At 45.3% G+C, this 14078-nt stretch overlaps 2 protein-coding genes across 2 annotated transcripts; one reads left to right on the top strand and one right to left on the bottom strand.

Moving 5' to 3' along the window:
• Window positions 1–1460: 1460 nt before the first annotated feature.
• Window positions 1461–8277, top strand: LOC137839255 (uncharacterized). The gene is made up of 2 exons (XM_068648376.1): window positions 1461–4133; window positions 8226–8277. Exons 1-2 carry the CDS (start codon window positions 1588–1590, stop codon window positions 8275–8277), a joined length of 2598 nt encoding a protein of 865 aa, XP_068504477.1. The 5' UTR covers window positions 1461–1587.
• A 2128-nt stretch (window positions 8278–10405) lies between these two features.
• LOC137839253 (uncharacterized) lies at window positions 10406–12211 on the bottom strand. The gene is made up of 2 exons (XM_068648375.1): window positions 10775–12211; window positions 10406–10642 (listed from the first exon to the last, which is right to left on the bottom strand). Exons 1-2 carry the CDS (start codon window positions 12209–12211, stop codon window positions 10406–10408), a joined length of 1674 nt encoding a protein of 557 aa, XP_068504476.1.
• Between the last annotated feature and the right edge of the window lie 1867 nt (window positions 12212–14078).

Raw genomic sequence — 14078 nt, 5'->3', positions numbered from 1 at the left:
AGTTTCTTAATTCTGTCCAGTTTTAATTCTTGTTCTTCCTTCCTTTTGTTTTGATTCAATTTGACAATACATGGACTTCAATATGAGTCTTGGTTGGTGCTTAGTTTTGGTGAGTTCTTGAATTTAGAACATTGATCCAATTCTAAAGTAAAGTGCCTTTTCAAATCCAGCTCAAGTTGTTCCTAAGAATGTCAAGAATCATGTGTTCTTGTAGTTACATTCACATCATGTGGTATCTAGAGTCTAGGCTTGTTTTTGCTTAATTCTTGAGTTGTATTGCACTTTACTTTCAAGAGCTCTTTAATTCAAGTTGTTTACCATTCTGTTTTAGGATTTATTTTGAGTTTTCTTGCTGTTTTCTTTTGTTACACCATGTGTTTGTGAAAAGGACTCTAGCACTCATTGTTCATATGAGTATGGCTGCTCTTTTGGAATGGCATTCTCCTTCCTAGAGCTGACCTTAAGCTTCCTTTCACTTGTGGTTATATCTTGTTATATGTCTTTTAATTTTGTAATCATGTCAAGTTTTGTCTTAGTCATGTTATTCCATAATTGTCATTACTTCTAGTAGTACTTTTATTGCTTTAATTGTTTCTTGCTTTGGTTTACTTTCTGTTTTTTGAGTTTATTGCTTGATCCTTTGTGCATTTTCCTTTTTAGATTTGAGTTCATGCTTGTATTTTCATTCTATACAAGTTCCTTTACACAATTTCCATTATGTCTTTGCTAGTTCATCATACTGTTTTTCATTCCTAAATAGGCTCCTCTGTTTTCTTACAAACGTGCTACTGTTTTCAATTTACTGCAATTAATTGGCTCATAGGAAATTTCTTAAAATTTGGATTTACATACTTCAAAGTGTTACAAAAGCATAGAAAAAAGAATCACTCAAAAATTCCAAGTACACAAAAAATGATAAATAAAATACGAAAAGTGTACAATACTGCCGAAAAGAATACGGTAATTGGGCAGCAATTTTGAAAAAATTATTTCTCTCAATTGGCTTACTGTTTTTACCTCATTCCAGTGCCATTTTTGAGTTAAGACATTGAAGTTTCTGTGGTTAATTTTTCACATTCCAGTTCGCTTTCAATCGGTACAGTTAAATCTGTAAACATAGCACAGTTTGCTTTAAAAAGTAAAAAATAAAAAATTTCCAGTAGCTGTTTTCTGTTTTCTTTAATCTACTCTAGCACTTTTCTTTAAGACTCTTTTTGTGTGCCTTCTTTATTCATTGAGTTCCTTATTTTTCTTGATTGTCTTTCATTCATATTCTTTCTAGTTTGTCATACATTCCTCTCTGTTTTTGGTTTAGCTTTTATTGTTTACACCTTTTTCTTGCTTGTCTTTTTGTTCTTCTTAAAAGTTGTGTGGAGACTTGTTCTTAAGTAAGTTGGTTTGCTGTAACATATTTCACTTGAAGCTACTCCATTTCACAAGCAAGGCTTGGTTGAGGACAAAATACTTTCTTGGAGTGGTTTGAGTGCTTTCTTGGGCATTTTTCCAGCAACCTATATCTCACTGTTTTTAATTGTTTAACAAGTTTCTTTCACTGTTTTGTTTTCTGTTTTTGTGTATTTTCTGCTCATGGCTCATTTCTCTAGTGGAGAGTCCTCCAAACCGTGCTCACCACAAAAGGCAGCCCTTTATGAGGACTTAAAGAATGCCAAGCAATCCAATGCTCACTATCTTGAGGTGATAAGGAAGATGGAAGCACGGCTCCAAAGTTTGGAGTTAAACCGAGAGGAAATGCATCAAAACCGTGAGCAAAGAACTCCTCCTCCTAGTCGGCATTCTTCAAGGCACTCCCGTGGTTATTATGAAGACAATCCAAGGCCAAGACATCATCACCATGAAGAGAGGCGCCAACATGTGGCTGGCCCTTGTTCTCCAAATGTAAAACTTCCTAGTTTTAGTGGTGATAGTGATCCCAATGTATACTTAGGATGGGAGGCTAAGGTTGACCAAATTTTTGATGTAAATGGGGTTAGGGATGAGCATAGAGTTAAGTTAGCTTCTTTAGAATTTTTGGACTATGCCATGCAATGGTGGCATCAATACCTCATGGACATTGACCTACACAAGAGGCCGCCCGTGGTCTCTTGGAACGATTTGAAAGCATGTTTACGCGCTAGATTCGTACCCCCACACTTTAGGAAAGACCTTATGTTGAAACTCCAACGGTTTCATCAAGGCGCGCTAAGTGTGGATGATTACTTTAAACAACTAGACACGCTTTTAATTCGAGTTAATATGGATGAGAGTGAGGAGGCTAAGATAGCTAGGTTTGTGAGTGGACTTCGAAGGGATATTCAAGACGTGGTAGAGTTACAAGAATATTCTTCTTTGGAAAATGTGGTGCACCTTGCTAGCAAAATTGAAAATCAACTTGCAAGGAAAAAGGCTTTCAAAAATTCTTCTAAAGATAACTACTACCACTCTTCTTGGAAAAATAAAAACTCTTTTTCAAACATCCCTTCTAAGGACTCTACTTTCAAACCTAGAGAGTCTAAGCCTTCCACTTCCAATGCTAGGCCTAAATCACCACAAAAATCGTCTAGTAAGAAGTGTTTTAAATGTTTAAGCTATGGACATATTGCTTCTAATTGCCCTACTAAACGAACTATGTATATGCATGATGGGGTAGATAGTAGTGAGCATGGGTCCGAATCTTCTAGACATTCCTCACCTTCTAGATCCCCAAGTGAGAGTGAAAGTGAAAGCCCACATGAGGGTGACCTATTAGTAATAAGACGCATGCTTGGACAAGTGTTAAAACCTTTTGATGAAACTCAAAGAGAAAATATTTTTCATTCAAGGTGTCTTATTAATGATAGAGTTTGCTCTTTGATTGTGGATGGGGGGAGTTGTGCAAATGTGGCAAGCACAAGAGTGGTAGACAAACTTGGATTGCCTACCATCTCTCATGCCAAGCCCTACAAGTTACAATGGTTGAGTGAGGTGGGTGAGATAGTGGTGAACAAACAAGTCCTCATTACAGTTTCCATTGGCAAATATAAAGATGAGGTCTTGTGTGATGTTGTTCCAATGGAAGCTACTCATATCCTTTTAGGTAGGCCATGGCAATTTGATAGAAAAAAATTTCATGATGGCTTTACCAACAAAATTTCTTTTAACTTCCATGGACACAAAGTCATTCTCAAGTCTCTCTCTCCAAAAGAGGTACATGAGGACCAAATCAAAATGAGAGAAAAGAGAGAGAAAGAAAAAGAAATTAAAAATTCCAAGAGAAGCCTTCTCATATCTTCCCAACAAGTTCAAAAGGTAATAGTTACTCACAAGCCTATTTTTTTAGCTATTCCTAGACCTATTGAATATGAGTCGGCTAAGGATAGTCCCACATGTTTGGACCATTTGGTAAAGGAATATGAAGATGTGTTTCAAGATCCTCCTAAAGGCTTACCACCTCTAAGAGGGATTGAACACCAAATAGACTTCATGCCCGGGGTTTCTTTACCAAATCGCCCTGCATATAGGACCAATCCCCAAGAGACCAAAGAAATTCAAAGACAAGTTGAGGATTTATTAGCTAAGGGGTGGGTACAAGATAGCATGAGCCCATGTGCTATGCCTGTCATACTTGTCCCTAGAAAGGATGGGACATGGAGGATGTGTACGGATTGTCGCGCTATAAATAACATCACCATCAAATATAGGCATCCCATTCCTAGGTTAGATGACTTGTTGGATGAATTACATGGGTCTAAAATATTTTCCAAAATTGATCTTAAGAGTGGTTACAATCAAATTCGAATTAAACATGGTGATGAATGGAAAACCGCTTTTAAGACCAAATTTGGTTTATATGAGTGGTTGGTCATGCCTTTTGGCTTGACTAATGCTCCTAGTACCTTCATGCGACTCATGCATCATGTTTTAAGAGCATTCATTGGCAAGTTTGTTGTGGTTTACTTTGATGATATTCTTATATATAGCTTGTCCTTAGAAGATCATGAGTCACATGTTAGACAAGTTCTAGAAACCCTTAGGAAGGAGAAGTTGTATGCTAACCATGCTAAATGTTTCTTTGCATTAGATCATATAGACTTCCTAGGGTTTGTGGTTAGTCATAAAGGGGTGCATGTAGATCAAACAAAAGTTGCAGCAATTCAACATTGGCCAACACCCACCAATGTTAATGAAGTACGAAGCTTTCATGGCCTTGCTAGTTTTTATAGGCGGTTTGTGAAAGACTTTAGTACAATTGTCGCACCTTTAAATGCCATAGTAAAGAAGGATGTGGTTTTTAAGTGGGGACAAGAGCAAGAAAACACTTTTCAAACTTTGAAGGATAAATTAACTAAAGCCCCCATTCTAGCCCTTCCTAATTTTGCTAAGACATTTGAAATAGAGTGTGATGCCTCTAATATAGGCATTGGGGCCGTCCTCCTTCAAGAAGGACACCCCATCGCTTATTTTAGTGAGAAACTCAAAGGGAGTCATCTCAATTACTCCACTTATGATAAAGAACTTTATGCTCTTGTTAGAGCTTTGCAAAATTGGCAACATTATCTTTTTCCAAAGGAATTTGTGATTCATAGTGATCATGAGTCCCTTAAATATTTAAAAAGCCAAAGCAAGCTTAATAAGAGACATGCTAAGTGGGTGGAGTTTATTGAGCAATTTCCTTATGTGATCAAACATAAACAAGGTAAAATTAATGTAGTGGCCGATGCTCTTTCACGAAGATATACCTTGTTAAATGTTTTAAATGTTCAATATTTAAGTTTTGATCACATAAAGGAACTTTATCATGATGACTTAGATTTCTCTCTAATCTATCAAGAGTGTTCTAAGGGAGGTCACAAAGACTTTTTCTTACATAATGGTTTTCTTTTCAAAGGAAAAAGACTTTGTGTTCCCCAAGGATCCATTAGACAATCTCTTGTTAGAGAGGCTCATGAGGGTGGGCTTATGGGACATTTTGGGGTAGCTAAGACCTTAGAAACATTGCATGAACATTTCTTTTGGCCTCACATGCGCAAATCCGTACATACCTTCTGTGATAGATGTATAGCATGTAGGAAGGCTAAATCTAAGGTCCAACCCCATGGTTTATATACCCCTCTTCCTATCCCTACAATGCCTTGGGTTGATATTTCTATGGATTTTATCTTAGGACTACCCAAGACATCGAAGGGTAAGGATTCCATCTTTGTGGTAGTGGACCGTTTTTCTAAAATGGCTCATTTTATTCCATGCCACAAAGTGGATGATGCATGCCATATTGCAAATCTCTTCTTCAAGGAAGTTGTTCGTTTGCATGGACTTCTTAGAAGTATAGTATCTGATAGGGATTCTAAGTTCTTAAGTCACTTTTGGCGGACCTTATGGGGGAAACTTGGCACCAAACTTCTGTTTTCTACTACCTGCCACCCCCAAACTGATGGTCAAACCGAAGTGGTTAATAGAACTTTGGGTCAATTATTAAGATGCTTTATTTCCGGGAATCCAAGGGCTTGGGAGGATTTACTACCTCATGTTGAATTTGCCTATAATAGAGTAGTGAATTCCACCACTAACCATTCTCCTTTTGAGGTTGTTTATGGGTTTAATCCCCTCACACCTCTAGATCTTCTTCCCATTCCTGTCCTTGATGAGGTTCTATGCAAAGACGGTTTTGAAAAGGCATCTTTTGTTAAAAATTTGCATAACCGCATCAAGTTACAAATTGCGAAGTGATCCGATCGGTCATCGGTAGTCGATGACGTCAGCAGCAGAGAACCACGTGGACCACTCGAAGGGTGACACGTGGACCAAGTGGCAGAGAGGTCGGGGGGACGATCGCCAAGAGAGGTGATCGGTGGTCAGTAACCAAGTTACCACCGACAGATCAGGCAGCAGAGAGGTCGGGGGATAGATCACCCAGAATGGTGATCGGTGGTCAGTAGCCAAGTGACCACCAGCAGACCAGTTCCCAGACTCGCGCCTGGAGGCAGAGCGCGATAAGCGAATAAACACTGATCAGTCATCGGGTGTATTGTCATCGGGGTCTCGTGTTACACGCAGTTAAACTGGGACTAATGTTCCCAGCGAGAGCGTTACGCATGGACCTCGCATGAGCACACCTCAAGGAATCATGCACAAGAGTGGCCTGAGGGAACTAGTAAGCCAGTCGGTGATTGGTGATTCTCTCAACCCATTACGTGCGTGGCATCTTCAAGGGTGAGTCGCCTACGCAGAGAGTAACGTTTGGTGAGTGTGCCTAGACCAGCCACACCCGACGTTCTCCTAAGAGTATGCGATTTACCCAGATAAGAGAAGCATCCTAAGTTACTCCGCAAGGGCGTAACTTAGGCACACAAAGAGAAGCGCTAGAGCCCTTCCAGTAAGTGACACGTGTGTGGTTAGATGTGAGCTGCAGGCCTCCACGTGTCATCATCTGAGAGGGGTGCGGTCCAGACAAAAGAGCACTTCGTACCACTGAAGGTACAGACAGGCGCAGCCAAGCGCAGAGACGCGCAGACATGCTCAGACTCTCACGCTCCCCACTGCTGATTCTGAAGGTACGCTTTCTCTGAAAAGCATAACAGGGTTCTGACGCATGCCAGAAAAGCATAACAGAATTCTGTTATGCCCAGAAGCAGAGAAAGAGAGATAAAAGAGAGAATCAGAGCGAGAGTGAGGGAGAGAGAAAAAAAGAGAGACGAAAAACAGAGTGCAAGAGTTCTCACACACACGCTACTAGTTTTCTAGTCTTTGGTGGTTCTGTGGACTAACTTGATCGTCAGAGTGCAAACGGCCGCTAGAGGCGCCGTCTGTGTGTTTTGCAGGTCACGTTTGGAGAAGCAAGAGAAGGTTCTGAGGGTGATTCTGCAGAAGACGCAGTCGCGTAGACAGGGCAGAGAGTGCTACGAAGCGATTCCTCCCCGTTCGAGTTGCCGGCAGGATCAAGAAGAAAGTTGGTAAGTATGCTGACACTGCCAACCAAAGGAGAAAGGCATTAATCTTTGAGCCCGGTGATTTGGTTTGGCTTCATTTGAGAAAGGATAGATTTCCTTCTCTAAGGAAGTCCAAACTTTTGCCTCGTGGTGATGGCCCTTTCCAAGTCATCAAGAGGATTAATGATAATGCCTATGAGTTAGATATGCCCTCTACTTATCTTGGTAGTAATTCTTTCAATGTTACTAATCTCACTCCTTTTGCTGCAGGTTTCCCAAATTCGTGGACGAATTCTCTCCAACCCGGGGAGTATGATGGAAACCAAGTAGAGGATGGTCTAGGCCATGAAGCCCAAGCCCAACAAGGGGCCCAAGCCCATCAAGGGGTCCAAGCCCAACAAGGGCCCCAAGCCCAACAAGGGGCCCAAGCCCAACGAATTACTAGGAGCATGGCAAGAGCTTTGGGACAAGAGTATAATAAAATGGCTCTTCTTATTTCTTTTGTAGAATAGGGGTGTGAGTGTAATAAAAAGGTGTAAGTAGTAAGGGAGTCTAGGGGGGAGTGTAGATAGGAGCCTAGGGGGTGCCAAACCGAATTTCATTGCATTTGTGTGCCATTTAGCTTGCATTTTCAGCACCTCTAGGCTATAAATAAAGGTGCTTAGCTTGTACAATTCAGATTGGAATTTTATAGTAGAGAGACTATACTCAATTTGGGAGAGAATTTGTGAGTTTTTGAGTCTTCCTCTTCTTTGCCTTATCTTGTGAGCTATGGTGAGCTTCAAGTGGTGGCACTCTATCACTTATCTTGGTTCAAGGTTCCAAGTGGCGTGAATGGCTTCTTCCAATCCTCAAAATCCAGCAAGCATCTTCATATAAGTGTCTTCTTTCCTTTCTTCAATTTTTCCATTCGGTAGTTTCATTTCCTAATGTGCTTCCTTCATTTTCTACCATTTACACTCTGTTTTCCAGCTTTGTTCTTTGTTTCTTTTTCGGTTCAGTAGCTAGTTTCTTAATTCTGTCCAGTTTTAATTCTTGTTCTTCCTTCCTTTTGTTTTGATTCAATTTGACAATACATGGACTTCAATATGAGTCTTGGTTGGTGCATAGTTTTGGTGAGTTCTTGAATTTAGAACATTGATCCAATTCTAAAGTAAAGTGCCTTTTCAAATCCAGCTCAAGTTGTTCCTAAGAATGTCAAGAATCATGTGTTCTTGTAGTTACATTCACATCACCAGGTAACACACCCTTTTTGAAGGCGTGCACGAACATCTCTTCGTCCTTTCCCAGCAAGCGAACTATTTGAGCTCCGAATCTGTTCAGGAAATCCTTCAAGGACTCCCCTTGGTACTGCCTTATATCAAATAGGTCGTAAGACACCAAAGGTGACGCCTTGTTCACTATGTATTGCTCAACAAACATCTTGGAAAACTGTTGGAATGTGGTAATGTGGCCAGTGGGTATACTGACGGACTAGTCCAACGCTGTTCCGCTGAAAGTGCTCATGAACACCTTACAGTACACCGCATCTGAGCCCCTGAGAGCATCAGCTGGGTATGAAACGCCGTGAGATGGGCTTCAGGGTCCTCCACCCCAGTGAAAGACGCTTTCACCGCTGCAGTGTTAGCCAGGACCACCGAGTCCATGATCTCTTGGGAAAATGGCATAGGGAAGCTGCGCGATGGGGATGGGGGTGCAGATCTGTCCCCAGTCGCACGTTCCTCCCGCTGCTGAAGGGCTTTGCGTAGCTCTTCGTTTATCCTGTTGAGCTCTTCATTCCTTGCTTGCGAGGCTTCCAACGCGTCATGCATCCTTTCCTGTTCAGAACACGATGCAGCCACGTTCTCCTGCAGCGTACTCATCATGTCCATCACTTGTGTCATGGACACAGCATCTTCGTCTATTGATGGCGCGACTGAGCTGGAGCGCGTTGTCCTCATCCTTCCCCAACAAACTCAACAGCTCAAAAGACTCCAAACAAACGGTGAAAACTCCAGGAGTCGACTGCGATAGCAAGCAGTCGAACAGAAAACACTCGAAGCACCACAAACACAAACTATGGTTGGGAATCACCTTTATACGGTCCACGGTGGGCGCCAGATGATCCTGCCGGTTGACTTAGCGCAAGAGCGTTGCCTTGTCACGATCTTCCTCACCAGCTTGACACCACGTGCCCTCCAAGTCCACTCCACAGATAGCTTCTCTGAGAACCTGAAAAACACATAGTGGCGCCTCTACGGCCGGTGGCGCTCCGACGCTCAAGTCAGTGACAAGAACACCCAAAAACTAAGAGAGAATATGCTCTGTAGGACCGTACTGTAGGCACACAACCTTAGCAGTATCAGTTGTAATGAAAAACGTACCTCTGCAGATTCTGTTAAGGTTACCTTTATAGGTAGGCTTCTTCTCTCTACAGGCCGTTATGCTTTAGGACGCGTGGCTCGCGTCCAGCCCTGCACGTGTCGCCATTTGGGCTGGGATAGCAGGTAGCGCCCAGCTCTACACGTGTCGTCATCTGAGCTAAGGCAACTTGAGCGTCATTCTTGTGTAGTAACCAGCCGCACAGCTAAGTCTTCAACTCAAGGGGCAACCTAGCACGTAATGCGCTGTGAAACACCACCCGACAAGGCGAGTATCGGATGCAACAAGGTGCATCATCTCTATGATATCGCTCGTCGCGAATGGCACCCTCCTTACTGCTACGCCATGCATGTTCTAGCTGGGGAAACCTTGCCACCAACGAATGTCCACTTTGGGAATCCTGTCGCTGATGTGCCAGGTGTTTCCCCCAACCCACTCGACTTTCATGCCCCAAGCTGGTGCCACCATCGTCTTACTGAACTTACACGCTTGGAATTACCCTTCTGAGCTTTCGACAGCCTTAACGAAGTTCGCTGGGAGACCCGGCGACTGCGACGCAGCTCTGGTGACCGCTGGTTACGCACACTAGAGATCGGAGAATGCCAATCCACCGATCGGCGACTATGCCCACTACCGAGCCATTCATCTTTTCTAGCCACCGCGTTCCATTGAGCACGGCTCACTCGAGCACGTGCAAGACACGTCATCACGCCTGATGACCTGGTCAGTACACCCGGCATCTCTGAGGCGGACCATGCAAAAGCATCTAAATGACGTGAAATCACCTCCGCCACCTCATCCTGTTCTGCTTGGCTCAACAAACGCCCCAACTTGAACGTTTTGCCACCAATCTGCCTCTCCACCACGTTGGCCGCCGGCTGATCCCTGCTATCTTCCTTAAGGGGCGTCGCCCGGTAGTGCTTTCCAGGCGTCGCCTCTTCTACGGGCGATGTGTCGTCATGCCTCTCCTCCGTGTGCGTGTCTGCTTCGGGGGTCGCCCTCACGGGTGTGGCCTCGCCAGGCGTTGACTTCGTTGGCGTCGCCTCGTTCAAGGGTTCTACCTCCATCGCCATGTCTGAACTTGGCGGACGCTCGAACACCATGAACACGCCTCTCTTTGTTTTCAGGCTATTGTCATAACATTACCACGCTTCCTCCTGATCTGACTTGATGACGATCACTTTGCCACTGAGATCCGACAGCTTCATCTTCATGTGGCGCGTGGAGGCTACTGCGTTCAGCCTGTTCCACGCCGGTCTGCCCAACAGGATGTTGTAGGCTGGGTTGGCATTTACGACTAAGTACCTAATGTTTTCGGTACGTGAGGTCGTTCCATCTGTGAATGTTGTCCTCAATTCCAAGTAGCCTCGTACTTCCACCTGGTTGTCAGCAAACCCATAAAAGCACCCTGTGTAGGGTCTCAAAAGTTCGGGAGACAACCGCAACTTGTTGAATGTCGACCAGAACATAACATCTGCAGAGCTTCCTTGGTCGACTAGAACCCTGTGCACCTTTCTGCCAGCCGTGACAACCGAAATGACCACGGGGTCATTGTCGTGCGGCACAACATCCTGTAGATCTGCCCTCGTGAACACGAGGTCTGACTCCCTCGGGTTACCTGAGATTCTTTCTTCAATTGAATTGACCCCCCTCGCATATTTCTTCCGTTGGGAGGCAGTGGGTCCTCCCCCGGAAAAGCCACCAGCAATGGTGTGGACTTCGCCAAGGACAGGCATCTCGTGCGCTTGTTCTTCCACTGGGGCTGGCAGGGTCGCGGTCGTGGCGGGCTCTGCGATGTAATCCTTCAAAAACCCGTTTCTCACCAACTCATCTAGCTGGTATCCCAGCGACAGGCAGCTGTTGATGTGATGACCGAAAGCTTCATGGAACTCGCACCAAGGGTCCTTGCGAGGCCCTAACACCTTGTCAGTCTTCGCCGGTCGCCTCAACCTTTCAGCTATATTGGGCACGACAATCAGATCCTTCAATTCCACCACAAAGTCGTACCTCGCTGGCCTGGCCCTTACCCTGGCCGGGCGATTTCCCCCTGCTGGACCCCTGGGCTGGGGTTTTCTTGTTTCATAGGGGCGTCTCCCCTCTGGCTTCTTTCTCCCTGTCGTGGTCTCATTGACCCTGACGAGTTGAGCCCCCGTCTGCGCTCTCGGGCGTGAGGGTACGATGCTGGTGCGCTTCTCACACACCTCTCCCTCAGAGGCGATATGCTCCACCGCGCGACGCCTTATTTCAGCGAAGGTCCTAGGGCGATTGCGAATAATGGATTCGCAAAAAGGGCCGAGACATACGCCTTTTCTGAATGCGTACACGATCATAGGCTCCTCCGTAGTACAAACTTTTACTACTTGGGCCCCAAAACGGTTGATGTATTCCTTCAAGGTCTCTCCTTGATATTGTTTTACATCAAACAGGTAATAGGAAACTGGCGGCGGAGCCCTGTTCGCCAAGTATTGCTCCCTAAACAACCGCGACAGTTGTTGGAAGGAGGTGATATGGCCGTTTGGAAGGCTGATGAACCAATCCATGGCCATCCCCGTCAAGGTGCTCATAAAGAGCTTGCATCTCATGGCATCGGAGCCGCCTACCAACACCATTTGCATGTGGAATGCAGTGAGAAGCGCCTCAGGATCCTCCATCCCGGTGAAGATCACCTTGGGTCCTGCGAACGTGTTGGGGATCACTGCTTCCAGAATCTCCTGCGAGAAGGGTGTGGAAAACTCCCTTGGTGGGGTGAGACGCTCGGTCTCATCTTGGTCACGTTGCCCTTGGTTATTGCTCAAACCCCGGCGCAACTCTTCATTCATACGATGGAGCTCTTCGCTTCTTGCATGCGAGGCTGCGAGATCCGCCTGCATGCGTTCTTGTTCCGCCCTCGATTCCACCATCTCATCCTGCAGCCCCCGCATCATGTCCATGACCTGCTGCATGGACATTTCCTTACTCGCAGCGCATGCGGAACCTTGTCTCGTGGCCCTCATTCTTCACTGTTTTCCTCTGAACTTCTCCTGACGTTATGGTAGCTCCGATAGGTCTCCTGAAACTTGCGATGGGACTGATGTTTTAAATCGGCCCCACGGTGGGCGCCAAATGTTCCGGCCAGTTGACCCAGGTACGTCTTTGTGCGCAACCTTGCCCGTCAGCTAAGGACACCTTCCCTCTGGCAATCTGTGAATACTTGCAAAGAAGGACAAATGGGCGCCCTAGCGGCCGTTTGCACTCCGACGCTCAAGTCAGCTAGCAAGAAACACCAAAACTCTGCACCTCCGTATCGGAGCACCGTGGATGGCACTCTGAAGGTGGTAAAAGAACTATGTATTGTGTATATTTTCTCCTTCTGGCAAAACACCTTTCTCTAGTCCCTTGTGCGTAGCCTCAAGACTCGAGCAAGCAACTAGAGCATATTCTGGGAAAATTTGCCAAAGGTCCAAACCCCGTTTCCAACATCCAAGGTTCTATTTAAACGTCTCTAGCATTTAAAGCGTCTTAAAGCGCATTTAAGGTTATGAAACGTTCAGCGCCTTTAAGACGTTTAAACCGCTCGAAGCATTTAAAGTACCTTAAACGCTCGAAACACAAACTTTAATTACCTTTAAATAACTTTAATTACCTCATACTTGACAAAATGATGTTTCTGTTCTGACCTGGCTGCTATTACACGTGGAGGGCCTCACAGCACCGTGACCCAACTTAGGGGTATTTCGTCGTGTGAGTCCTTCTTCCTTGGAGTGCATCTGGCGCAAGGGGTGACTTTTTGGGTGCCAACTCATCCCCCCAAACCTCTAGTCACTCGCTTTGAGAGCGTATCTACCTTCCTCTCGTACCCTGCGCCTGGTTACCCCGGGGCGTGACCCTCTCATGATTCGTATCTATCCCAAGGGCCTCTCTGGGGTGACATGGGCACTTCGCGAGTCAGATTGCTCTCCACTGGCGCTAGTATTATGGCCTTGAAGCCACCTTTCTCTTCACTTCATCATTGTTCCTGCACTTGGCGGGCCTGAAGCCTCCATGGCGTCACTCCCTCCGTGGTCTTTCCTACCCATGGGTATCGGGGAGTGACACTACCGGTGGCTTGTTTGGCAACGCTGTATCTTGGCGGCACCTTGCCTAGGCGACGCCTTATCTCGGCGACGCCACGTTAAGGCAACGCCCTTCTTTGGCGACGCCTTGTCCTGGCGACGCCTTGTGTAATTATTCTGTTGACTTCCTTTCTTTGACCCCTTCGCATGGTCTCGCCACATGTTGACCTTGGCCCCGACGTTGACTTTGACTTTGGTCAACGCCCGGGGGCGGGACGGTACACATATCAAAACAGTTTGAGCAGAATGAAATTTATTACATATAAATCAAAGTTAAGTACAAGAAGTTTGAAAGTGATAAAATTGAAGTGGTAGATGGGAGCAGTTAAGTTAGAGGCATGATCTTACCATCCACCACTTCGTTGTACACTGAAAACTCAAAGAGGTCGATATCAGGGAATTTGCAAGCAAACTGCTCCAAAGCCGGCAGTAAGAACTTGGGCAGCCTCAAGCTGAAGCTCGTCGATCTTTGTCTTGAACTCGTTGTTCTCTTCACGAACCTGGGTGACTACAAGTTGAAGCTCGTCGATCTTCTCCTTGAACCCGTCGTTCTCTCCGCGAACCCGGGTGATTTCAAGCTCAAGCTCGTCAGCTTTCTGCTTGAACCCGCTGTTCTCTTCACGAACTCGGGCAAGCTTGGTAGCTGTCTCACTCAATTCTTTGGCTGCCTTATCCCAATCTTGCTCAACTTCTCCCAGAAGAGTTTCCCGTTCGGTCGACCTTT

Source organism: Phaseolus vulgaris, chromosome 3 (assembly GCF_000499845.2).
Source record: "Phaseolus vulgaris cultivar G19833 chromosome 3, P. vulgaris v2.0, whole genome shotgun sequence".
In the NCBI taxonomy this organism is placed as follows: Eukaryota; Viridiplantae; Streptophyta; class Magnoliopsida; order Fabales; family Fabaceae; genus Phaseolus; species Phaseolus vulgaris.
Note: the sequence above shows the minus strand (reverse complement) of the source record. Positions and strands in the feature narration are given on the sequence as shown.